The sequence below is a fragment of the Vespa mandarinia genome, chromosome 16, assembly GCF_050613455.1.
Source record: "Vespa mandarinia isolate Hongniang chromosome 16, ASM5061345v1, whole genome shotgun sequence".
Lineage (NCBI taxonomy): Eukaryota > Metazoa > Arthropoda > Insecta > Hymenoptera > Vespidae > Vespa > Vespa mandarinia.
The window spans coordinates 1,291,259-1,318,423 of NC_140825.1; the positions used below are offsets into that span (position 1 = coordinate 1,291,259).

At 28.4% G+C, this 27,165-nt stretch overlaps 2 protein-coding genes across 16 annotated transcripts; one reads left to right on the forward strand and one right to left on the reverse strand.

Moving 5' to 3' along the window:
* Positions 1-722: 722 nt before the first annotated feature.
* Positions 723-27,100, reverse strand: tweek (transmembrane protein KIAA1109 homolog tweek). Of its 15 annotated transcripts, XM_085661931.1 has the most exons (52): positions 26,892-27,100; positions 25,967-26,277; positions 25,749-25,892; positions 25,334-25,653; positions 22,964-25,242; positions 22,563-22,849; positions 22,189-22,492; positions 19,627-19,818; positions 19,160-19,535; positions 18,938-19,088; positions 18,585-18,868; positions 18,152-18,410; positions 17,737-18,081; positions 17,545-17,621; positions 17,008-17,344; positions 16,740-16,921; positions 16,434-16,659; positions 15,925-16,313; positions 15,675-15,836; positions 15,459-15,584; positions 14,117-14,255; positions 13,072-13,344; positions 12,278-12,534; positions 12,122-12,151; positions 11,618-11,921; positions 11,145-11,543; positions 10,543-11,052; positions 10,059-10,474; positions 9,522-9,960; positions 9,185-9,432; positions 8,383-9,080; positions 8,118-8,278; positions 7,822-8,030; positions 7,348-7,577; positions 7,054-7,272; positions 6,866-6,937; positions 6,599-6,754; positions 6,325-6,504; positions 5,987-6,188; positions 5,458-5,840; positions 4,951-5,363; positions 4,491-4,820; positions 4,083-4,394; positions 3,778-3,970; positions 3,438-3,667; positions 3,038-3,319; positions 2,753-2,941; positions 2,445-2,651; positions 2,135-2,158; positions 1,414-1,544; positions 1,050-1,258; positions 723-942 (listed from the first exon to the last, which is right to left on the reverse strand). In XM_085661931.1, the coding sequence occupies exons 2-52, from the start codon at positions 26,217-26,219 to the stop codon at positions 723-725; spliced, it is 14,958 nt and encodes a 4,985-aa protein (XP_085518057.1). In that variant the 5' UTR covers positions 26,220-26,277; positions 26,892-27,100. The 15 variants fall into 15 exon arrangements, with proteins under 15 accessions (XP_085518057.1, XP_085518054.1, XP_085518060.1 ...); XM_085661928.1 differs by having other exon boundaries at positions 17,755-18,081; positions 18,585-19,088; XM_085661934.1 differs by having other exon boundaries at positions 13,072-13,197; positions 18,585-19,088.
* LOC146872488 (uncharacterized) lies at positions 20,052-22,091 on the forward strand. Its single transcript, XM_085661944.1, has 5 exons — positions 20,052-20,388; positions 20,481-20,768; positions 20,879-21,155; positions 21,286-21,627; positions 21,725-22,091. Exons 1-5 carry the CDS (start codon positions 20,052-20,054, stop codon positions 22,089-22,091), a joined length of 1,611 nt encoding a protein of 536 aa, XP_085518070.1.
* Positions 27,101-27,165: the final 65 nt, after the last annotated feature.

Below are 27,165 nucleotides of genomic sequence, written 5' to 3' on the forward strand. Positions count from 1 at the left end.
TATATATATATATATATATATATATATATATATATACATATATATAACTGGTGCTGAATTATGTATACTCACTGATATAATTTCGTATTTTTTAATAGAAATTGAATTTAATAGCTACTATAAATTTTTTAATGTACAATTGTGTTTGATTACATCTTATTATGTTTTCAGATATTCTTACAAACCCCTATTGAAACACATCATATCATATCATATACATCTGAAATATATCAGCTTTACATGTACAAGATCAAAGTTCTTATATCAAGAACGATTACATATTACAACCACTATGGTTCGTTTTCTTCATTAATTAGAATATTAATGTTGTATTTCTTTCCACAAAGTAAAGGAAAGCAAAGACTGTATTGCATAATCTGTCATTGCTTTATAGAAATAAAGAGAGAGAAAGAGAAAGACAGAGAGAGAGAGAGAGAGAGAGAGAGAGAAAGAGAGAGAGAGAGAAAGAAAGAGAGAGAGAGAGAGAGAGAAACTTTTAATATTCTAGACTTTTAGTATCTCAGTTCAATACAAAGTTCTTTGCTACGCACTGTCATTCATTACAGTTATAGCAACGAATTATTACTTTATCTCATGTGCTGCTATAATTAAATAGAGATCACGCGGATTTTATATATATTTATATATTCGTTAAAAGTCAAAAGCGCAAAACAAAAAAAAGAAAAAAAAAAAGAAAAAAACAAAAATAAAAGAGTTACAAATTATTTTTCTCTTTTATGTTCCTTTTGTTCATCTAATGGTTCCTCGCGTACAGCTAATACCATTCTTAACATAAGAACAGTAAGCAATTTATCCAATGGATCCATAAATCCTCTTTGAATCCATTTAGGTATTGTAGTACGTGCATGAGAGAATCCTAATTTTTGAAGAATGTAATCTATACCATATGGTTCTATACTTTTCCCAGCCCATGAAAGTAACCTTGGTAAATATAAAAACGTTTAATATCATTTATAATTATTATTATCTTAATTAATAATTCATATATACATATACGCAAGTGTATATACATATTAAATAATTCTTACCTAACAGTAGGTTCTAAATGCCATGTTTTACATCTGTAAGATCGCCAATCCTTGATGAACATTTCTGCTGGATCAAATTGTTTGCGTTTTCTCTCATCTTCTGTCGTAATAGTCGTGGACGTAGGAACACTTGTTCCACTTGTACTCGCAGTTTCTTTTTCTTGCGGATCTGGACTATGTGCACGTGCACTCATGGTTTGCATTGTATGCTAAAAAAAAAAAAAAAAAAAAAAGAAAGAAATTAAATGTATTATATATAATTATTCATATATTTAATTTAAATATATATGTAAAAATTTATATATGTATATATATATATATATATAAAAGAAAGATGCATATATAACGTAACAAGAGTCTTTACCACTCGTTCTTTTTCCTTTACATATGACGTAATAAGATCATGCAGAAAGAAGAATGCCTCTGCATCAACAGTAACAAAAATATGATCTTCAAATTCTGTAATGAAGCTGCACTCCACTAACGGCTTCTCACCTAATAGATAAGTAATAATTAATAACCAATATGCAGAAAAATCTACAAATTCGTAATCATGAATATATGAAGAGTTATAAATATTATCAATTCTAACATAAAAGTTTGCTTATCCCAACATTTTCGTTTCATTTTATTATTATTATTATTATTATTATTAATAATATTATTAATACTATTATAAATGATTCATGAAATTTTAATGTGTAGTTGGAATAAACGATTAATAATTAATAAATAAAATTATAAAACTAATCACTATATATGTAGCATTTAATATTGTTTATAAGTTTATTTATAATTATAAAAGCTCTTAATTCACTACATGCGAATTAGACTACTTATTTTAAAATAGAAATTCCTTAAAATGTATACTTTCATATCTTTAATGCATTTATGCATCATTTTGTTATAAAACATGCTTGATAAATTTAATCAAACGATATATTGCTAACAGATATGTTTAATATATTAGAAGCAAACTAAAACTCTAAGAGTATACACTATAATATGTACAGATATTATTAAAAGTATAAACTCTCTTTTTTTCTTTTTGCTACATTGCGAATAAAGTTTTACTGTATACTTACTATATAAAATATGCTTAGGAAGTCCTAAAAAAATTATAAGAAGAATATTGCAAAATATAATATAAAAATAAGAGTAATTTTTCTAAGAAATTGCAATGGAAAAATTCAAATAATTTTTGAGAATAATTTATAAATAATTATTAATTTATAAATAATTATATATAAGAGAGACAATAAAGAATCAATATAATTTTGAATCAATTTCTGTACAACAAGCTATACATATATATTTATATAAAATATATAATAAAATTATTCATATTTTTACTAAAGTCTTAACAATTAACATTAAAAAAAAAAATTATCATACCTATAACATCTGGAGTACGGGCGGTCTGTAAGTGTTCAGTTTTTAAATGTAATTGCAATGAAGGAAACGCAAATATCACTTCCCTTGCATGGGAATGATCCTGCAATTTTCCTGATGTAGTAGATGTACTTCTACCTCGAGTTGGATTATTATTATCTAATGTACCGTCTGTTCTGTCTTTTTCAACGCATGGAAATCGGTCTACCGCTATATAATAATTCATGATATAATTGTATGATTAACATATTTCGGATATATATATATATATATATATATATATATATATATATATATATTTTACAACTTACCATCAATCTCACTATTTGCAAAAGCATAGTGAAACCATTCTTGTAAAGATTTAAATTGCGGAGGAAATAGTACACTACGACTCAGTCTACATACGGTAGCCATAGAATGATGTCTTGCATGCTGTTCTTGCTGTTGTCCTAAGCTAATAGTCAAAGTTTGAACAACATGTACATCACATGTATTTGGTACTAAAAAAAGAAAAGAAAAAAAGAAAAAAGAAAGAAATGTAAATATCATTAATTAAATATAATACATTAATATTATAGATAATCAGATGAACGTACGTTCTACACTTGGAATTTCTTGAGCCTCTGTGGCAAAACTTATACATGGTTCCTTTAATGAAAATAACGCCCAACTTTTGCTTTTAAAATTAATACCATGAAAACAGGCCAAACTAATATTTGAACCATGCAATTCCATTGTACCACCAAGAACAGTTCCAGCTGATGGCAATGAAAATCTTAAACTACCTAATTGAAGACCAGCTACTTGAGCCAATACACGTTGCCAATGTCTATGATGTCTAGCATCAGATATCGCTATTTGATTTAAACTCCATGGTCCTATAAATAATATATTATTTTAATTATACGATATTTTTTAATAAATATATGACATATTAATATATATGTGTGTGTGTGTGTGTGTGTGTGTATGTATTATATCATATCTAAGTATTACCATCCACAGCAGATCTCTTTTTTTGTTGCCTTTTTTTCATACTATTATTATTTATTCTTTGATGTCTCGGTTGTAAAGAACTGAATACTCGTTTACTACTTTTAAATTGTTGACTAAAGAATTCATCCAATTTGTAAAACATTTTCAATAAATCTGCTGTTGTCGATTTACTGATCATAAGTTGAAGTTGGTCCCAACTCAAATCACCATGCATGAAAATGACTGCTGGCCTATTATTTTGATCATAAATATTAGAATAAATGAATTAGTAACTCTGTTAAAAAAAAAAAAAAAAAAAAAAAAAAAAAAAAAAAAAAAAAATGATTTTATATAAGAGTACCTTCTAGTCGGCATAAATGCATCTCCATTGCTATTACGATTAATCTTCCATTCGTCACGTAGTGTAACATCCAAGGAAGATACTCTAGACATAAGTACACTTGTTCCCATATAATCGAGTCGTAATTCTAACGCAAATAATTTTAATCCAACTGTATGATCAGGTTCTATTCCAGGTTCTTCTCTAATATGTACTACACAACAACAAACAAAAAAAAATATATATATATATATTTTAACACAATTTCTTTCTCTTTATTTGGAGAAAAAGAAAAGTTGATATTATATAAATAAAAATATACTAACTGTATGTATCAATTTTACTCAATTCAATAATTCCACCGACGATACCACCCTTAGCATCTAAACTGGAACCACCCAATCCAATGCCAATATATAAATTTTTATGTCCAGTACTACCTATAGATAATCTTCCATCGGATCTAAAGTCTTTGGTCATCCAAGTGACATTACCCATGACATTACCCATATTCATATGTACATTTAAACGAGTAAAATTTACTGCAAATAATACTAAAGTCTCCCACGCTGATTCTCTTAATTTAACTTCAGACGTTACTTTTTTATCTGCGCTAAAACTCCATCCTCGTCCAATGTCTTACAAAAAAAAAAAAAATATATATATATATATATAGAAATTATTTATAATTATAATATTATCTTATTGAATCAAAATAATAATATTAAATATACCTTTTAAACGAGCATGTTTTGGCATATCGCTTTCCAAACTAAGTCTCAATTTATCTCTATTTAATGTAGGACTTCTCTCAGGTGCACTCTTTGATAATCCATCTCCTCCATGTCTATCATAATGTTTTAACAAGGAACTACCCATTACTGCTTCTTCTTGATTTAATGGGGGACTTCCATCTCCTTCGGAATATGCCGTACCTGTACTGAGATCACCAAGAAATAGACGTCTGACTATACTACGTCTGTACCATGCTTTTGGAAATGCAAGGATTTCGGTCAAACGACGCATATCGTATTTGAACGATGCAGAACCGATATCAACGATTGCTATAAATTATAGAAATAAATATATTATATATATATAGATAATTCGGACTATGTAATGATTATTAAATATAGATGAAAGTTCTCAAAAAAAGAAAGGAAAAAAAAAAAAAAAATAAAATAAAATACATACTCGAAAACCGTATAACAGCTCGACTACTCGCATCCGGAACCTTTTTCAATTGTTCGCTCTGAAAATTGAACTTTCTAATCCTCGACAAATGAAATTTCACAAATTCAACGTTAATACTCAATGAATCTTTTCTTTCACTGTCTGATAAAGGCGACCATTGAGCTTCTTTTAAACCTGTTTTCTTGCCACCTCCATAAGGATGAAAGATATAAACAGAAAAATCTGCGAGACATCCTGTTACGGACAATCCACCGATAGCTGAACCTGTTTCCTTGCCTGTAGTTTGTGTAACTGGAGATTTATATTCTCGGAATTCAATAAGTTCTTCTTCTGCTCGTTTTGAAGAGAATACTATGTCAAGCGAAGGTAATTGTAACATACATTCTACTCTAGATACTGGTAGACAAGAAAATCTAAAATATATAAAAACAAAATAAAAAATGTTTATAGTATTAAAAAATTAATTATAAAAATTATAATTACATAATATTGAGTTGTTTTTATTACCTAAAAGTAGATGGCTGCATATGAAAATATACTATAACATCGACTGGAAAACTGGCATAAACATAATTGCCGCTAGCAGCAGTGGCTGCCCATGATGTACTTTCTATGTTTTCCGACGGAAAGCCAGAATTCGTTTGTGTGTTATTTTGAAAATTACTTTTGCTTGGAATTGGTTCTAACGTTTGTTCGAAAAATTCTAAAATATGAGGACTTATGATAGTTTCTTCTGGAATACTTTGAAGAGTCATCCAAGCAAATAGACTAGCTTTTTTAGTGCTAGATTTTCGTTGCGTAGATGTAGGAGTAGGATTTAATAAAGTATTTTCTGTTGAAACACGCGGAGACATGGTTTCTTCGGGAAGAGTTTTGGATTCATAATGAACCTATATAAAAAAAAAAAAAAAATAAAAAAATAAAGAAATAAAAAAAGAAATAAAAAAAAAAATAAATAAATGAAAAGAAAAAAAAAATTAATAACATTCCATTAATTATATTTCAGTTTATATATTGAAAAGATTATAAATTTTACCTTCACATCTAGACCAGGAATACGAAAAATCGTTAAATCTACTAAAGGTACACTCGCATGTTGTAAGTAGCGTAATCGTGATGTACTAGCGGTGGATGATTTTTCTTTACTACTTAAATGCTTTCTACTACTACTTGGACTGCTAGGTTGAAATTCGAACGTTCCACCAGAACAGGATCTCTCCTTTTTCATTTTACTCATACTATTAAAAAAACGAATAAATTTAATATATACACACACACACACACACACACACACACACACACACACACACATACATATATGCATGTACGTATATTAACTGGTAATTGTTAATATAATTTAATGCTAATATTTACAGCTTAATTTCATCTTCCCTCGTTGGATCTTTTGTGTGAAGAACACATTTTCCACTGTTAATTAATACTTTCACATCAAGTTCGAAGTCTATGTTAGGTTCTTGAGTTTTTTGTGGCGTTATATATGGTGATGAAGTAGACGAAGTTTGCTCTTTTCCAAATGAATCGAGTAAAGGTGCGCTATCAAAAAAAAAAAAAAAAAAAATATATTAAGATTAAATAATAAAAGATTCATAAATATTCTTCCACATATAATGATTATCTCTCTACGTACTTTCCTTCCATGCTGTCATAACTAGATGTACAACTAGCGTCTCTACTTTTTTTTCTTAATTCAACTTGCTCTCCTTCTATTTCAATAGTCTCTGGCCATTCTAATTCTCCCTCAGGTAAACTGAACTCTGATCCCGCGCTAGGTAAGGACGATTGCCTGGATTAATCAAAAAAAAAAAAAAAAAAAAAAAAAATGAAAGATAATTGATCAATATAAATAGGAATGTAAAACTTTTTTAATTGAACATTATATTCAGTTTCAATTCACCTGCACATTGTATGAGTATCACTAAATGTAACTCGTTGTCCGCTAAGTCCTCTAACACGAAGAGAAGCAGATCTACAATAATCGCATGAAAATGGAATACTATCATATATTTACAAATATGTATATACTAATGATTAAAATGCGGAAAATGAAAAGATAAACGTGCGTTATTTTATTATGTATCTTACCTGCTTGGACCACTTCTAGGACTACTTTCGTAACTAGCCGAATTTGCTGAATTTATTTCTATATTCATATCTTCTGGGCTCTCAAGTTGATGTTCTGGTGTTGGTGAAGGTACAATAAATGACCTTGAACGATACGCATTAGTTTTACTCCCAAGACCTAATTTACCTTTTATTCCAGATGCCTTAACCGATTGTCTTCGTAATTTTTGTATCATATCCCTGAAAACATTAATATCGATACATACAATTTCTTTTCTTTTTTTCATTTTAGCATTTATATTACAATAACATTACCTTCTAAAGTCCTTAAATACCATAGCTTCTAATTCATGTAAACGTTTCATTTCTTGTTCTATAGTACCATGAGATGCACCTAATGATCTTAAATCGTTTATTATCTTAGCTTGTTCATTCATTTCCTTTTCAATTAATTTTGATCGTTTCTTTGCGTCTAAAGTAGGATCGAAGACAAACGCAGGTAAACTGTCGGTCCAATTTTTCGACTTCTTCATCAAAATACTCTCCTAAAAAAAATATTTAACAAGTTATTGTTTATGTAAAAAAAAGAAAAAAAAAAAAGAAAGGCGTAAAGAATATAATTTATATCTAATATAATTAAATTAAATATTTTTTATATTTTGCAGATAAGAACTAAGAAAATATTATGTTTCTCTTATATTATGTTACCTGTACAGAAAACCGAGATAGAGCATAAAGTATGAAAAGAAAGAAAAAAAAGAAAACAAAATAAAATTAATTAAACCATACTTTTTTTTTAACCTGACTAGTACTATTATCTGGTTGATCTGCATCGTCGCTATCGTAATCAGCTGGAACATGTATATCATCTTCTTCAAAACCTGTTAGCATTGTTAATGTATGACCAAGTGCTGATAATTGTTGTCCTACATTAACATCAAGATGGATATCGACTCCTTCCATTTGCCATTGAACATTTAATATCCATTTGGCGTTATCTACAAAAATTATTTATTCAGATTCAAAATATATGATATTGTACAAAGTGTCTTTGTAATTATTCATATAAAAAATTTATATAGTACCTGATTTATCTTGTTTCTGTGCAATTGTTCTACTACATACTTCATAAGTACCTTCAGAAACTACACACAAATTCATAATACTACTATCAGTCATATCTGGTTTCCAATCATCTAAAGATGTTTCAAAATCTTCTGCAAATCTTAGACATAATCCTACAAACCTAGAAAAAATAATATATTTCCTAATTAATAATGAAAAAAAAGAGAAAAAAGAACAAAAAAAAAAAATTAAATATAATTTTAAGAGAAATATAAAAAGTAATACCTTGCTTTACTAACTAAACTACCACTACTACATGCTGATATGCTGGTATTTTCAAGTGTAACCACAACTGCACCCCTTAATTCTCCGTCGTATAATCCTCTGTTTAATCCCCAATTATTCGGTGGTAAAGGATTTAATGGTAGACAAATACCCATGTCGTCTACTGTCAATTGTAAAAATAATGTTCCCAAATGTGGTGCGCTAAGTTGACTCGTTAATTGGCCAAATGGAACTTTTTCAAAGACTTGTTGTGTAGCTGTTAATACTTCTTTATTTAAATTAGCTCGTTTTTCGTTCCAATATTCATATGCGTTCTTATAATTTAACCAAACGAGTATTGCTTTATCGATAGCCATTGGTTGTATATAAATTAATGGACGTTTTAGAGTAATTAAAACTACTTCTTTGTCTTCACCTTGGGCCATTTCTTCTTGAAATGCATTTCGTAAACCTACTCTGGTATTAAAAAATGCAAACTGTTGAAATTCCGGTTCCGCTTCTTCGAACAGAGCATTTTTTAATAATTGTCCGAGACTCAAATTAATATCAACTTGTGCTTTGCCAAATAACTTCATGTGTGGATTTGGTTGAGTTGCACCAGAGACATTTTGCACTCTGTTAGATAATTGAAATTCAACGGTACCGGTTTCTAAACGAACTGCAGAACTTGTTGGAGTTGTTGCAGTTAATTGTATTCTCTGTAAAAGGATAGAAAAATTTTACAATTGAAAAGATATAATATTAATACCAAAAAAAAAAAAAAAAAAAAAAAAAAATCGTACATAATACATAATAATTTTACCTTAATACGAATGACCAGTGAAAATAATATTCTTTTTAAAGTAGAATTTGTAGATTCGTCATCTTCAAGCCAGAGAGGAACTGGTTTTTCTCCACCATATACTTTTTGTACAACTTCATTAACTTCCTTCATAAATACTTTTTGTACAAATACTAAATGATTTAATAAATCTGTTGTTAAAGAATGTTCAAATGTACCAATGTCTGCGGTGGCACTCAAATAACTACCTTGTCTTAAAACAACCCCATCTACGAAATTATACAGATAAATAAATTTTAATTATATACTCAGGTGAATTTATTAATATTCATTATATAAATTTTAAAGAGATTCTTACCAGCAATTTTACTATCGTTTAAATTGTTATTTCCATCCTGTATATATTCTGCTGACACATGTACTTGAGGAAGTTCAATACTTGCTTCAGAAGGTAGATTTGCTTCTGTTACTTGTAATTTGGTTGTAAAACTTAGACTATGATGAGGCAGTTCTATCGTAAATTTAGCTTTACTACCAGTTACACCCAAACTGTTCACTTGATCCATTTTATATTGTGCTTGTAAAGAAGGAAGCAATGCAGCTGTTATACTTAAACTTTGGAGTATTATATGAAATTGCATAACAATTGGTTCCAAAAGGCTAGGCATAGCTTGAGATTTTTCTTCATCAACAGTAGGTGCTGGTGCATCATGATGTGGACTACTGGGTCCAGCATCTAAATCATCTGGCTGTTGTCCTCTCGACATTCGTGAGGATGTTCTTGTAACTCTTAATTCCTATTTAATTGAGAAAATGAAAAAGATTCAATATATATTACGTAATATATCGAAATAAATAATCACAAAAAGGTATATATAAGTATTTTGAATCTTACCTGTAAAGTTGATGATAATTGTTTACTACCTCTTGTCATCATTCCATGCAAAGCAACTGGATGCTGTGGTATATCTATATTTACAGCTCCAACAGTTAACAAGCCACTGTTCTTGTCTTTCTGACGTCTGGTTATGCTAGAGTATAAAGCTTGTGATTTTCCAACTGTAATCTTGACAACGGTTTGTTGACTAGGTGCTACACCTTCCAGTAAAACGATCATAGTTCTACCAATCTGTCCTGTCAAACTACACTCCAAACTAGCAGGTCGAGTTTTTTTACGGCACGTTAAGCTTGCATGCAAGCTTGTAATTTCAGCTTCTAGTTTTAATCCACTTAATGTAGCCAAAAGCCGAGTTCTATGTATTCTTGCAACTCCAAAAATGATTAGCCTAGTCCTTTCACCTGTTACAATACCTATTCAATAATATGCAGTGTAAATGACAATATAAATTTATTTGATTAGTTATATTTATAATACCCACTTAATTCCCTTGGAGGTGGTACCGGTGTAGAACTATTTTCTGCATTTAAACCTTTCTCAATATCTCCACCATCTTTTGTTTCGTTCAAAATTTCATACTTCTTATTTGTTTTATAATGTTCTGCCGCATCCGCGGGAATAGAAAATCGATGTGTAATAGTCTTAGTTTCTGGACGTGTTGCGTATAGATCTAAGAGATAATAGATGGTTTTCCAACATCTTGGTATTAAATTAACAGTATCTTTGCATTTATCCGATAATATGCTAAATTTATCAAGGCCCGATCCACTGGGACTCGCTCCAAAACTAGGTGTAATAACACCTTCGCTCAGATTAATATAGCCTTTTACGCTTTTTCCTGTACTACGCAATTTTTGAGCAAAACTTTGCGGTCGAGATCTAATACTTGCACCTGGTGATATAACCTTTTGCTGATTTGGTTCAAAACTATTACGAAGTAATGGAACTTCTGCTTTCTTTCCAATAAGAAGGTGCTCTTGTAAATCAGATGCTAGATGCAAAAAAAAAATAATCATTGAATATAACATAATATTTTTTCATATCTATAAACAAATAATAAATATTTAGATAAAATATATTTACTTGAGGAGGAGCCATTTTTTGTGACAGTATCATTGACAAGTAAATTCGTATTTCGTTTGGTTTCAGGACGTTGTTCTTTCAATTCCATTTGTGTTTCTTTAACATTTTGATACATATTACTAATTTGATGCAATAATCTAAGTAATGGCATATTTACTTGTTGACTGATATAACGTATATTAAGACTGAAATTAGCTACTGTGCTAGTATGCTTCTTTAGTTGACCTCTTGATATATATAAAACATTTTGTTTTTGTATCATATCATCGACCGTCATATCAGCCATTTTTTTAACATCTATATCAACACCAATTTTTTCACATAAAAATGCTGGTGTCTCAGGAGGTATGTCCAGATAAAATTTCGACCCAACTCCTTTCTTTTGTTGATGCTTATTACCTGCATTCATAAAAAACATGTTAATATCATTTAAAAACGATTTAATTAGAATGCATTAAAATTAATTAACACACTTTTCTTTTTGTCTGTTACTTTTCCAAATTCACTGACAACTATATCGATACGCATTGTATCCATACATCCTACAAGAGACAAATTCGATCCTAAACAATCTAAAGATGACATATTGTTTACATTTCCAGAACCAATTGCCGATAACATTTGTTGAGGCATAACAGATAATGAAGATAAAAGAGGTTCAAAAATTAAATGAGCATCCAATAAACGAAGTGAATCTTTCATTGGGTATAAAAATGCACCACTATGTAAATCTGAATCTTCTGTATCATCTGTTGTCATAGTATTAATCTTGGAATCCTAAAAGCATTAAAAATACATAGCAATTATAAGATTAATAAAAGTTTCTTTTCATTTTCAAAATATATTTTCATCATAGAATAATATTTTGATGGACAGGAAGTCAATGAAACGTAATGAAATTTATATAATAAAAGTGAATGAAAATTAAATCAAAATAAAATAATGTTCTTCTACAAAATTAATTTCTTCTGAAGTACCTTCATTGACTTTTGTTCTGCACGAAAGACCTAAGAAAATGAAAGAATATGTGTAAAAATATAATATATATTTAGAAGCATTAAAATATTTCCAAAAATATGCATTAATTGAACACAAAAAAAAATCATTTGATTAAATAGGATAATAAAATTTACCCATTGTCCTTTTACATTTCCTTTCTCATTATCTTTTATAAATTCTTGTTGTTTTGCCATCCAATTATATAAATCTTCTTCAGTGTTAATAGGTTTATTTGAATGATGACTTATTGGAGAAGTCACTTGATCTAAACTCCCAGTACTATGTTGACTTCCATGTAGACCTCCAGAATATATACTAGGATTAGAACCAAGTTGATGAGAATGGGATACTTGAATTTGTGGTGCCTTCTCTTCTCGTAATGCTCCATAGCCTAATACAAAAACATTTTTTTTTCTTTCTTTTTTTTTTTTCTTTTCTTTTTTTTTTTTTTTCCTTTTTTTTCATATAAGATAATTTTACAATTTTAATCTAAATTGTTTTTAAAAGTACCCATTAAAAGTTAAAAAGCATTCATATAAAACATTAAAAAAAAATTAGTATAAGCAATGTATAGAAAAGCTTTGGATTTAACTAAAGTACAGGTCAGAAGCAAGAAAATATGTACAATTAAGAAATTGAAAATAAAAGATATTACAGTTTGATATATTTGATAATATTACAAACGAGATTAAATTATAATTTTAAGAAATATTGACTGTGTAATAATTAAGACAATACTTTCTTCATCAGAATGGTAATAACTAGATAGTTACAAAAAAAGTTAAAGTAGATCTTATATTAATTTATTGAAAAGTTTTTTATACAACTGTTATATTTATTTCTTTATCTTTTAACTGTGAAAATGTAATTATTTCAGTCTGATGATTAGAAATTATCATTAGCAAAACATTTCAGATGTCTCACTTACTTATATTATTTTGTTCTCGATTTTGATTGAACAGGCCACCGCTTGCAAGCAAGGGAAAGACAATACTTGCTCGTGTACTAACAGGCACTTGTGTAGGTTGCAGCGATTTTCCTCTCTTTGGAAGAACTACTGGTGGAGAGGGAGAGGTTAGTGAATCCGGGCCTGGAACCGGTGTTGGTAATGGGGTTGTATCTTTCCCACGAGGAGAACTTACAGGAACCGTCAAACCATCACCACACATGCCTGGTTGTTTCATATTAATCCAATTTTTTTCTTTACACAAAAAATATGTTTGCAGTGTCCAAGAGTACTTAAGAAAAGCGTATAATTATATCAATCAATGACAATAATTCTCATTATATTTTAGAATATTATTAGTAGATGAAATTATTCAATTGCACATATTAACGCTTTTCTACAGTAATAAGCTATGAAATATTGAACACATTTTTTTAAGCTGTGCAAACATAAATGACGTTAATAAACTATTTAACAAAGCAACAAAGCATGGATGTGTGTAAGCATTTAAATACTACGAATCTCTTACTATATAAATGTTAATAAGGCAATGCTAATTTAATTAATTATATCAATAATTATTTAAGTATTAATTTTGTAAAATTAATTATTAAACTTTTTATAATTTACACATTCAAGGTACATTAAAGTTTATGAATTTAAAGTAAAGCTATAAAAAGCATTAGAATAATTGTTAAGATTTCACACGATAAAGAACAGAAAGTTATTGAGAAACTTTTTTTTTTATATATATATATTGATAATATATCTAGAAATTTTAGTTATTAAATTATTTGATATGTAGTAATGTAAACTAAAAAACTATATTTTCACCTCACAACTCTATACCAGCTATAACCATATGCCATATATAATATATTGTTATATTACATATGTTATTAGATTTCAATAAAATATAATTCAGATGTATAAATTTATAAAAATTAGGAAAAAAATAAGATCCTGCTGCCTTTTTCTATATTGAACTATAATATATATGATGTTGATTTATGTGAATAAGTACTACCTGAGCTTTTATCTTGTCCATTCTTGACATGTATATGTTTGTTTATATGGTCCGTGTGGATTAGCATAGCACATTCATCTGTCACTTCCTGATCATCAACATCTCCTGCACTACCCTCCCCATCCGTCAGCAAATTTTCCTACACATTAATAGGCCAAACCCATACATATTTTTAATATGTAATAATTACTCCACTTCTCTCATAAAAGCTGCAGAATGCAATTGATAAAAAATTTATAATATAAACAGTAATAAAATAATTATTTATAATATATCCTTTGAAATTATAATGTAAGAAGGGATGATTTATATATTATGATATTTCAGCTAATAAAATTTGTTGTATGACATGAAATGATTTACATATCAAATATACATTTTAATGTTCTTTTAAGCATATTTTAGAATCTTTCTTTATTTTAACGTGCAAAAAGAATTTTTTAAAATAATTTAAATTTTAAATATTTTTAACGTTTGTATTTTTATATATATATATATATATATATATATATATATATATACATATACATATACATATATACATATATATATATATATATATATATATATATATATATATATAACCCATAAGCATCAATATATTTTACCAATGGCAATATAAAGAAGTTTCCTCTTATAATAGCATAGAGTGAAAAAAATTCACATTGCGTTAGGCACATTCATATGTATGTGTGTGTTATATAATAACAAAATAGCATTATTTAATTAATATTATCACATTTGAAAAGAGACAGCGTGTGTATTTTAAAAGCTCATATTATTATATACCATATGTAAAAGCACATTTGTTTATATGGAGGATATATCTACAATAGTATTTGTTTCAGATATTAATCAGTTAAACGAAAGATGCTATATTGACTATAGAAATATTTTTGGAGCTAAAATTACAGCAGCACATGTTTTCACAAAGATAATTAATTAATAATAGTGAAGAGAGGACTTTATAAAGCTTTTTGCATGGTGATTTAATTTGTCCCATGTATTGAAAAAAAAGTTTCTTACACTCTTTTACATTGTTATTTCCTTCCAGATCTTCATAGATTAATTGCTGAAAGAAGAATTCTCAAAAGGATTAATATTTTCGCACAATGAAAAGTATATTGATTACTTATGTTTATTTATCAAATATGTAAAAATGATGGAACGCAGAAATCTTCTGAATTAAAATCAATGGTATTTTTATTTGTATACCACTGGATTTATACTTTTCATCAAGAGTATAATTGTATATTTAATAATATTTCCCTATTAAAACTGGATTAATATCGTATTAAATCATAATAATGACAAAATTTTAATAATATATGTATAATCTTACCTCATCAGGATCAGAGACAGCAAATGTAACATTCAAAGGTTTGACGTGTTTCGTTTTATAATTGTGTTCCAAAAGTAATGGAGTGTAAAGTACATTTTTCCATTGTCTGCTTAATACAATAACTCCCTTGTAAGATAAAATAAAAATATAGAAACAAATTACAAATATATTTATCTATTTATCATATCAATATAAATATTATATAACTGTTATTACCTGCCGAAGCGTAGATAAAAGAGGTAAATCAGATTCTTTAAGATTGGTTTCTATGTTTGCTAAATCAGAAAGTAATACATAATTTTGCAAAATCGTGCACAACTGACAGGACGGGTCTTCTTGTAGAGTTTTAGCCAATGGCGTTAATCTCCCATAACGACTCTAAAAAATATATCACTTTGATGCATATAAATTTCATTATAAATAAATTTCATTATAAATATCATTTATATAAAATATAATAATTTACCTTAACCGGTATATGAATTCCTTGAACATCTAATGCTTCTGCCATGAGACAAGCAACAATAGCTGTTGATCTTCGATACATAGTTCTAAACATATGGACAATTCTAATGGCAAATTTATTACTTGGATTCATCCAAGCATTAATGGCTGGGGATGCAGTGCTAAGCAAATTCCAATCTAATCGCGTATAATCTATTTTCCGTGTTATCGGTGTACGAGGCGGTGCTGCAAAATTAAACCATACAGTTTTTAATTCTATAACACATGAAACGGTATTCCCATTAGTTGTTCTAGAGTTAAGACTGGCACAAGTAGCACTATTGTTTATTTGCGTTCCACTAGGTACGTTTGCCGAACTTGTCTCTTGTTCAGTAGCTGGAGCTGTAGAAGCTAAAATAATAAAAATAAAAATAATAATAATAATAATAATATTATTATTATAATATCCATTATTCTTTCTTGTTATTAACAAAAAAATAAATTTTTTTTATAAATCTTTTGTATATATACCAGCTCCATTATCCAATTCCTCTTGACTTTTTATACTATCAGTATACAATAATTCGGTATCTGCTTTTTTATCATCGCGTCCATTTTCTCCTTTCTCAAATTGCGACCTTTTTACAATTTTCAATTTTATTCCTTCCAAACCACATTCGAACATAATAAATCCTAATCGATCTTCTCCACTACCCATAGTAAATTCTTCTGTAGCTTGAGAAGGACCTGCTTGTTTCTATTAAATTAAACATATTTATTATATAATATTATTTATAAATATTGCAATTATATATCTGAATAAATCAAAGTTATTACATTTTGTTTATCTTTTTCATCGGGTAATTGCAGTAGATAATAATCAATGCATTTTAATGGAGAAGTCATTCTTGTACATGTAAATAATACTCTTGAATAATGGGCAGGTATAGCTGTTATAACAGCATCTTTTAATATTGAAGATTCATTTCTAAGGCGACGCAATTGGGTATGAACTTTTCCTGTAAAATATATGATAATAAATAGTAAAGTTATACATATACATAATAAAATTAAATGATGTATATATATATATATATGTACTTACCAACATTTAAAGTAATTATAATTTCTTCCTGTTGTTTCTCAGATGTTTCGATATATACAGTTTCTCCACCACCAAAATCACTCACTACAGCTGTAGTTTGATGACCAGGTAAAAATGCTTTACTAATTTTATTAACTTTCTTTTGGTTCGGTAATACGGCGGGTTTATGAAACGTTTGAACAACTTCTCTCGCTTGTTTACCAATATAAAATCTTGCAGTGACATCGTCAAAACAAATTGCAAATAATGATACGCACGTAAGATCTCGTATATTTTCAAGCGCAGAAAAAGATATTATTTCTTCAACAACAGATGCTTGCAATAACGTTAAGTTCATCTATAAATTATAATTATAATTATTTATATTCAATAAGAATAGTATTATATATATATAATATATATATATATATATATATATATATATATATATATATAATAATAATATAATATATATATATATATATATATATATATATATGTATAATAGTATTATATAATATATTAATTAAAACATGTGCGTATATGTGCATACAATACCTTTGGTAAAATGATGCTACCTTGTATTTGTGTCGTAATACTTTCTTCATAAACATTAGTTTGTAATGCGATTTTACCTAAACATAATATATAAAAATAAAATTGATGTGTAGATGAAAATAGAATTTAAAAAAAAAAAAAGAAAAAAAATATGAAAAAAAATTAAGGTTGATTTAATGAGCATAAACCAACTTTTATCATCACCCTGACCATTCTTAACATTCCTTTCTGCTGTTGATCGTTTAGAGCTGGTTTGTACTTGACTCCAATAAGATAAACTTTGATCTTGTTTTAAAATGTTAGCATCTTTGACTTTTTCTATACATTCATTATGAAGATGATTTAAGATTGTTAATGGATGTAACATAGCCAAAGTTGGTACAATAGTTTCTATGAAACGTTGAAGAGATTCTAACACCATAGGACTTATCATGATATCAATATCTCCTTTGAATTTTATAATAACTGTTGTTCGAGATCCTGTTTCATGTGCTGTTAATAATTCCTCTTCATCGTGCGTAGTATTATTATCTTCACCTAATTTAATGAAAATAATATAAAATAATCTCAATAAAGTAATTCCTTAATATAATTTTTATATGTTTACCTTCCATTTGATTTAATGCTGTATTATCCCATGAATAAGGATGCGTCGGTGTTTTATTTGAGGATCCTGCAATAGGTGAACCATCGCAACGTGTTACCATTTTTAAAGATGTAAATCCTTCGCTAATTGTTTCAAGCTTTGGCACATATTTTCCTCCTACATAAACGAGTCTACCATCTTCTGTGCGTTGAAATACCGGTGTAGTAAATGCATCTCCACCAGAAGGTAATGATGATTGTGTCCAATTGGAGCACCTTACCTTCAGTTTTATATATATACACACATATATATATATATATATATATATATATATATATATATATATATATATTTTAGTTATTGAATACAGGTATATTTATTTATATAATATGATTTAGCATATATAAGACTGACAGAAAATTTTACCAATAAAAATATATTTATATCGCGTTACCTGTGTTAAATGACTGACGTAACTTGACATTAAAAGCGGAGAGTCGACTATCGGTTTATTCACTTGCATATGCAAATTCACAAGTGTAACATCCTCTTGAGACGATACAGCAGATATAAAACTGGTAGATGAAACAGAATGGCTATCAGAAGAATCCTGTAAACCTCCATTATCATTCAATGTGCCAGTATCATTCTGGAGAGTGGCATTCTTGGTAACTCTTGGACTACGTTTTGAGTTTAATGTTTGAGTTTTTGCTCTTTCTAAAGTATGAGCTTTATCTGCTGCAGAAAGATTAACATTCGTTGAACTTTCCACAATAGACAAATCAGATGAAAATTTTTTTTTCATACTATCGTTACGATTTAAAACCGAACCGGAACCAACGATAGATTGACGTAAACTAGACGTTCTACTTCCGCTTAAACCATGACTCATATCTTCATCCGCAGAATAAAATGCTTCTGAATGATTCTCTGATGACATTGAGATAGTTCTTTGAACCTAGGTAAAAACAAATAAGGTAAGTAAAATTTATGATAAATGTTTTAATTAAAGAAAATATTTTTACTTACCTCTTGTTTAAAACGTTCCTCCGAATCTGATCTTACACACAATGAATGATGAGAATCAGATACATTGACACGATCACTGCTTTTCGTTGTTGATCTCATAGTTTCAGAAAAAGTCATTTCTGTTGGAACTATAGGTAAAGATTGTGGACTACTACTTTGTTCTGCTGTATCCACATCTGTTGCATTAAAATAATCTACCGCTAATTTAGAGTCAGATACACTACTTTTTGGTGCAGTATCAATTTCTGGAACACTTAAGATAGATTTACTACGTTCTGTATTTAATTTAGAGTCAGAATCTAATTTTTGTGGTAACTGTGCAACAGGACTGGCATCAACCAACCGAGAATATGGAACATCTTTTATATTGGATGCACTGTAATAAAAAAAGATAGGTGAAAAACGTATATATGTATATATATATTATCACCTGTAAAAATAATTATATTATATTTTAGAACATAGACCTTGGACGATCAATATTTTTCTTTGAAGTTTGCAATCCTTCTTGAGCAATAGTTACTTTGACTCCTGTGACAGGATAACACGAGTCTTGCAAAGATACATCTTGTAAACTATATGGAGGTGTATGAAAAACTAATTGATTATCATGTAAAATAGACTGTCCAAATCCTTTTTCTTTTCCTGATTCATAGATCCTAAAATAAAATATTACAATACATTGTATAACTGTATTATAAATAAACATTATTATGTCTAGTAACCTATGTTATGCAGTAGTTGTATTTTGTTTTGGTATGTGTCAAAATTGTAAATATATATTAGTTGTAATTTCTTCTTAATGTTTTTGATATAGTAAAACCAGTTTTTATATATATATACATATTTTTTTTTTTTGCAATAATAATAATAATATATAATATTATCAATCATGGCTCAAAAATTGGAAATTGAAGAAATTTTAGATCATGATTTTCTTCAATTTATATCATTAGCCAATACTTATTACACTGAAATTCTTGATGAGAAAGATAAATTATTATGTATGCAATGGCTTACAAAATTGTGCGGAGAAAAGGTAAAAGGAATATCATCTAAACGTAATCGAAATATATATTTGTCACAACTACTTATGAACATGCAAGAAAAAAAAATGGCTGGACCATTTTTATTGCCACCAGGTGACAAAGCTTTGCCACCTGCAAGAAATATTTTTAGTTCGCAAGATTCAGATAAAATCTCTTTATCAAAAATTGAAATTGAATCTGGTAAGATATTTTCCAATAAATTTTTTATTATAAATGAAATATTTGAGAAATAATATTTATATAAAATATATAAGAATTAAATTTGATGTTAGATGAAATACCTGAAATATCTGAAGATTTTCAAGAAAAATCAGCAGATGGTCAAACATATATTGCAATACGTTGCTTGCCAGACGATCAAGGAACATTTGCATATGTTGCATTAAATATTAATAAAGAAAAATCATGTACATCCAGTAACATATATTATTCAAGTGCTAGTAACATATCTAAATCAAAAACTTTAGATAATATATCTACAAGTAGTCCAATGGAGGAATATTTATCAGAAGCTCAAATGGAAAACTTTTACAAAAATAATATAGAACCTAAAATATCTGGTACATGCATTAAAAGATCAATAATGCAAATATATAAAGAAATATTTCAAATAGTAAATATTTATTAAATAGTATGATAAACCTATTATAGGTACATGTTGTATGTATAGGTGACATTATTCAACTGTATCAATCATTACATATGCCACAAAAAACAACATGTTGCAAACAAAGAGATGGAATGAAGTTTTATAACAAATTGCTTAAACAAATTGATAAGGAAATAACAGGAGTTGAATATGAGAATAATGACGTAATAAAGTTCTTAGTAAATAGATTAGAACAAGATTTAAAGAAAGAATCCAAAATGAAAAATTTGTTCAAATTAACTCCTGAGCAAAAAAATTTAAAGTTGTTAGAAATATTAAGACAAAAAGTTGTCGTTCGGTATTTTCAATTAAAAATAATAGAAATATATTTCGTAATCATTTTAAATATGTAATAACGCGTTAATTATTTCTTTTTTTTTTTTCTTTTTTTTTTGTTTTTTTTTTTTGTTTTTTTTTTCATGATATAGACTTCAAGAAAAAAAGCGACGACTTTTAATAGCAGAAATGGAAGAACATATGTTAACATCTTCGGTTGACTTTAAATGTGCAAAAACTGAAAAAGGAACAGAATCTATGTGGAAATTGGCAGTGAACAAACCATTAACAGACAACGATATTAACAGATTATGTGATTTATACCCTGAAGAAGTTGTTTCTACCTTTGTAGATTTACTTATAGCTGACAGACAAATAATATTACAAAGAGGAAAAAGAAGACAATCAAAAATGATAGAAAAAATGAAATTTGAGATAGATAAAGAAATTCAATCTGATAAAGCAATATATGATAAATCACGAGAAACATATAGGTATATTATTTACAATTTATATTCTATTAGAATACTTAAATATTTATAAGTTGAATATTATCGAAATATTAAAAGAAAAAAACTTTTCTATTATTAGAGAATGGAATGAAATTTTGACAACAGTTGAAGAAATGATGTATGAAACAGGAAATGAAATTGTAGAAAGTGATAAAATACTAGAACCAAAAGAAGGAATATTAGAAAACATGATGGCTGATATAAAAGAAATTGAGAACTTAGTTATAGAAGAAGCTCATCTTGGGGAGATGTTAATTGAAAAAATTATTGAAGCAAATATGTGGACATTTTCGATTCAGGAAGACGATAAAAAAGATGAATCATGGGAAATAAAGTCAGCAATAGAAAATATGAAAAAACAAAATAAAATTTACAAATTGCTTATTAACAAACAAAAAAGAAGAATTAAGCAATTACGTGAAAAGTTATTCTATAATCAAAAATAGTAATTACTTTCTGATTATATATATATATTTTTTTATAATTTATCTTTCAATATATAACAATACCCTCAAATTTTATTTATTAAATTTTATATCTTACCTGTAAGCAGCAATATTAATTCCATCTTGTAAATCGTGATAGCTTGGTTTAAAAAATTTTGAGCCATTTCTGTTATTTCCAAAAAATGCACATCCACCGATGCATCCACATTTTGTTGATTTTACACCACTTTCTTGGGGCCAAAGAAACCACAATCTTTTTGTAGCTTCATCATGCATTTTTAAATATTTATTTTGTACTAAATGCAAATCATGTTCTGGTGTAGGAAGAGAAATTGCAGCTTCCAGAATAACTGGGCCCAAAGATACAGATCCTACTTCAAGCCAAATGTCAGTTCCATCACCTGTACAATAAAATAGAGCGTATAGATATGCAAGACAAAAGATTATTCACAATATTCTTTTAACATATACCTGACAATCTACTACTTGTATTATTATGTGACCTTCCACTGCCAGTTGTATTAGTATTACTTGTATTAGCAAAATGACCAGCTGCAGATACAAATTGGCGAATCAATATTGTTGGTAATACTCCTGTTACACCAGATTTTACTTGTTGTCCATGTAAATTACAAGTTGATAAACGAATTGGAGATATCCAGAATTGTATCACTGTGCCCACTTCTTGAAAATATAAATCAATAGCATCTACAGACAATCTTGTCATTCTATATTTGATATCTTCTGAACTAGGGCATCTGAAATATATATATATATATAAACATGTATATATATTTATGTTTTTTATGCATTAATATTCCTAATTCAATAACATTTTTATATTTTATACAATTTTATAAAAAGTAGATCACCTATAATGTTTATCAGGATCACTGTCTATACATTGCAATGGAGGAACACCATGATGACAATGATGAGGTAAATCCGGAGGTCGTAAACTATTTTCCGAATTCTTGACCATTAACAAAAAGGTTTCCAAAGAAGTTACAAGATGATGTAATTGAGGTGAACTTATTTTTCCACTTAATTTTCCTAATTGTATTTCAATCAACCATGCATATTCCAAGGTTTCTTGATCTAAACTTCTTCCTTCATTACTAAACATTGCATGACCTCTCACTTGTAATGCACTTAACATTAAATGACCTTGATTTAAATGTCTTTCTTTACTTGATCTTGCTACATTATCCATAAGCAATGCTATCGCAGGTGAAAGAAGAAGCTGCAATTCTGTTTCTTTGAAAGTTTTTCTCATTTCAAAACCAAATCTTTCAAGGAGTATAACAGGGCAGGGTGGGTCATTTTCTCCGCAATTCTTTATAAGATGAGCTTGTATATCATGCATTGTGATACCCACTGTAACCTCTAATGGTCGGTAATCTCGTGGATCAAACGGTTTGGATTTGATTTCCTCATCTTCCATTGATGCTTCAACACTGCTGTTTTGCATATCTCGATCCTTACTTCTATCAGTACTTACAACCGTAGGACTAGTTCTACTCTGTTGCATATCAGTGAAAGTTTGATAATCACCAAATAAATTTTCTTTTAAATGCATGAAACTTCTTAACAATGACCCATATAAGATTAATATGGATGGTCCGATTTCAAGTTCCAAACTCACTTTATCTGGAGGTATAGATTGAGGATCAAATTTTTGAGTACCATTTCGTGTCCATTGAAGACTTGGTGATTTTCGACAACGTGTCATTCTCATTGGTGAAAGTAAAATTTCTTCTTTTTCAGGGGTTGTTATATTTGCTTGTGGAGTAGGTCCCAATGGTGGACATGGATGATATGTATAATTAATACTTAATGCTACAATTGGTACAGACCAACAATCTACCCATCCTGATCCTTTTTGACATACGTTCCTCCATTTTTTACCTTTGTGTAATTCGTTCAAATGTTTATGAGATCCATCGCGTGTCATAATCTTTGCATTTTTGTCCAATGCTAATAATATTGCACGGTTTGTATTAACTTCTGGTAAATAAAAGGAAAGATCAACGCTTTCCCCTTGAATCCAGAAACGTAATGGTATTGTTAAAGGTAGAAAATCCACAAATGGGAGATCAAATGATAAATCAAAAAATTCTCCACAAAAAGCAATATGTGCGTTTTCTTGATTTTGAGATGAACAATCGATCCAATTATATTCGTTACAAACTGTAATTAACTCAAACTCTTTTAATAATAAACTAAATTTCCATGTATATGGAACAAAATGCAAGATATCGGGCCTTGATTTATTGGCCCATTCATTAATCATATCCTGAAAAAATTCTTTGTGCGAATAAACTAAATTAGCCGTGGCTTTACATCCAGTCAAATTAAGAGTCCATTCTTGATGATCATTCCATCTTATTGGATAATGACATTTCACTCCAAATTCCAATGTTTCGCTCTCAAATAAACTACGATATTGCAAGCTTGTTGTAGCTTCTAAATGTAATAACTGACCAGTTATTTTTGTAGTATATCCATCCTGCAAGACTATCCATGGCATGGTAATTTCTAAATATGATCCTGGTCCTACATTAATATGAACGGCATTAGTTTCTCTGTTTTTACTAAACAATATATCTACTGTTGCTTCATTAAGTGTTGATAATCTAATATCAAAGGATTGCACTTGTCTTTTCTCTCCTGGGATTGGAGTTTTTGTTACTTTCAATGATTGATAATCATTTGGAAAGAAAAACTTGAATAAGTGTTCTCTTTGTCCATCTGCCCAAGGACCATAACTAAAATCTGTACCCTTTCCACATTTAATATCTATACCCCAAATAGGTGGCATTGCTTCAACCATATCACCATTAACTAATTGTATCATTTCTGGATGTTCAGGAACAAATCCAGGTTCATCCATATAATAATATACCTCCATATTATTAGAACTTAAGACAACAAAACCTTCACCCATATATCTAGGTGGATCATCAACCATTCCTGTATACTTGGGGCTGGGTGCTAAAATGACTTTGAAATTTTCTGCTTTACACTTTGAAAAGTGCATAAAATGATCATGTCGAGATGCTGCTGGCTTAGTGGAGTATACAAAATGTGCTTCTTCTACAGTTATTGAAAGTGTTGTTGGTACTAAGCGATTACCAAATACTAATCTTCCCTGTAAATATTACTAGATTGAACAAATATATCCCTATTTCAAAATAATTTATAATTACAAAAATATATACAAAGTAATTGATACAACTGACCGTGCAAACATCTAATTTAATAACAGGTATTAAATCTCTCCAGGTTCTAGCAATAACATGAGCTTCTTTTTTTCTAATGTTGTCAACATGACGTGAAACATCCATCGCATTTATTTGTTGACGATTTTCATGATTAGCATTGCCTAATGATGTTACATCATGATCATCAACATTCATGCAAAAATTTTCTTCGTCTGCAAACATTTGAGGTGTGAGACCAAATGATTTCTCCAATTGTGCATATAACTGACAGCGATTATATACATGTAATTCGAATCCATTTAACATTACTGAAAGTCTTGTATCTGAATGAGAAAGATCTGAAACATCAAATAAGTTATTTGAATTTTTTTAATTTAATATATTTTATATATAATATTTTATTTTATGTCAAATATATACATGCAAATATTACCTTCGGATACATCTTTTGGGACATAACTCCTCCACCATCTAAATATAAGCCACCCATCTTGTATTCTAATACTATAATCTGTTGTAATATAAACTATATCTCTAAACATTATCTTTCCACTTAGAGCACTTAATGTAAATGATCCTAGAAATGGAATAGAATAAGTATCATATATTTTAACAAATTATATGGATTCTAATAGTCATTATTGTATATACCAATTTTAACATATCCATCACGTATAACAAAACGATTTAACAATTTTGTTAATATGTAACCAATAACTCTGCTATTATAATAAACTATATAGATGATCCAAGATATGGCAGATACTAATGAACAAAGCAACCATATGAAGTTGCTGTCCATTTTAAGATCATCAAGAATAACATGGTCAGAATAGTTCCAAAATGCTGGTTCAATACCAGACAAAAATGGAACGGTAACATTGTATAATTCGTTCTCTTCCATGATGATTTTTTTAAAGTTTCTCCAAAATCAAGGAATATGAATCATCATGGCTTATAGGCTGAAAAATAAATACCATGTATCACTTTACGAATGATATATTTTTTAATTAAAATGTCAACCATTTTCTTTGTTTTAATAAACATATAACAAAATTATACATATATAATAACTGTTCTTTCAACCAGTTGCATATGCATTTGTACAAGATACAAATGTTTGATAATAAATCGAAATATGTAACAAATTCATTGGATTATAGAAAAACAATATATTTCTATATGCATATATTAACACATTTATGATTTTTGTAAACATAACCTATTTAATAGGATATTCCTAACAATATTATTATAGGTGTAATTACTCGTTAAATAATTAAGTTTTATTTAATCATAATAATGACACATTTAAAAAAAAGTTGTTATCTTTGTAAACAGAAATCAATGAAAATTCTGTAAAACCACTGGTAAGATAAGACTACTATTTTATTACGTAGATATTAGAAAAATATCTATATACAATTAACGTACTGATAACAATGTACTGCATTGTTAATATGATTGATTATAAATCATTTAATGTCAATGATATTTTCTATATATGGTACATTATTAATCTATCGGTTTATATTTAAAAATATTATCTTTCTATAATTATGTTATGTAAATTTACCTGTCCTGAACACTTGCGTCTTAAGCTATATTAAATTTCTGTTGTGTCACTCATGATTTTATGTTTATCATTATATCAGTTTCAAAAGATGTCAGAGAACTGTCATCAATGGCCAATAAGATATACAACCACTCCATACTTGACCAATGCACTCTAAAAGAACATTCACAAGTTGAGAGAAATTTCATAGAAGATAAGTGTAACAGTAGATAACATTACAATTTATCGGGAATGTTGGACTCATTTCATTCAAGCGTACCAATCAACGAAATAT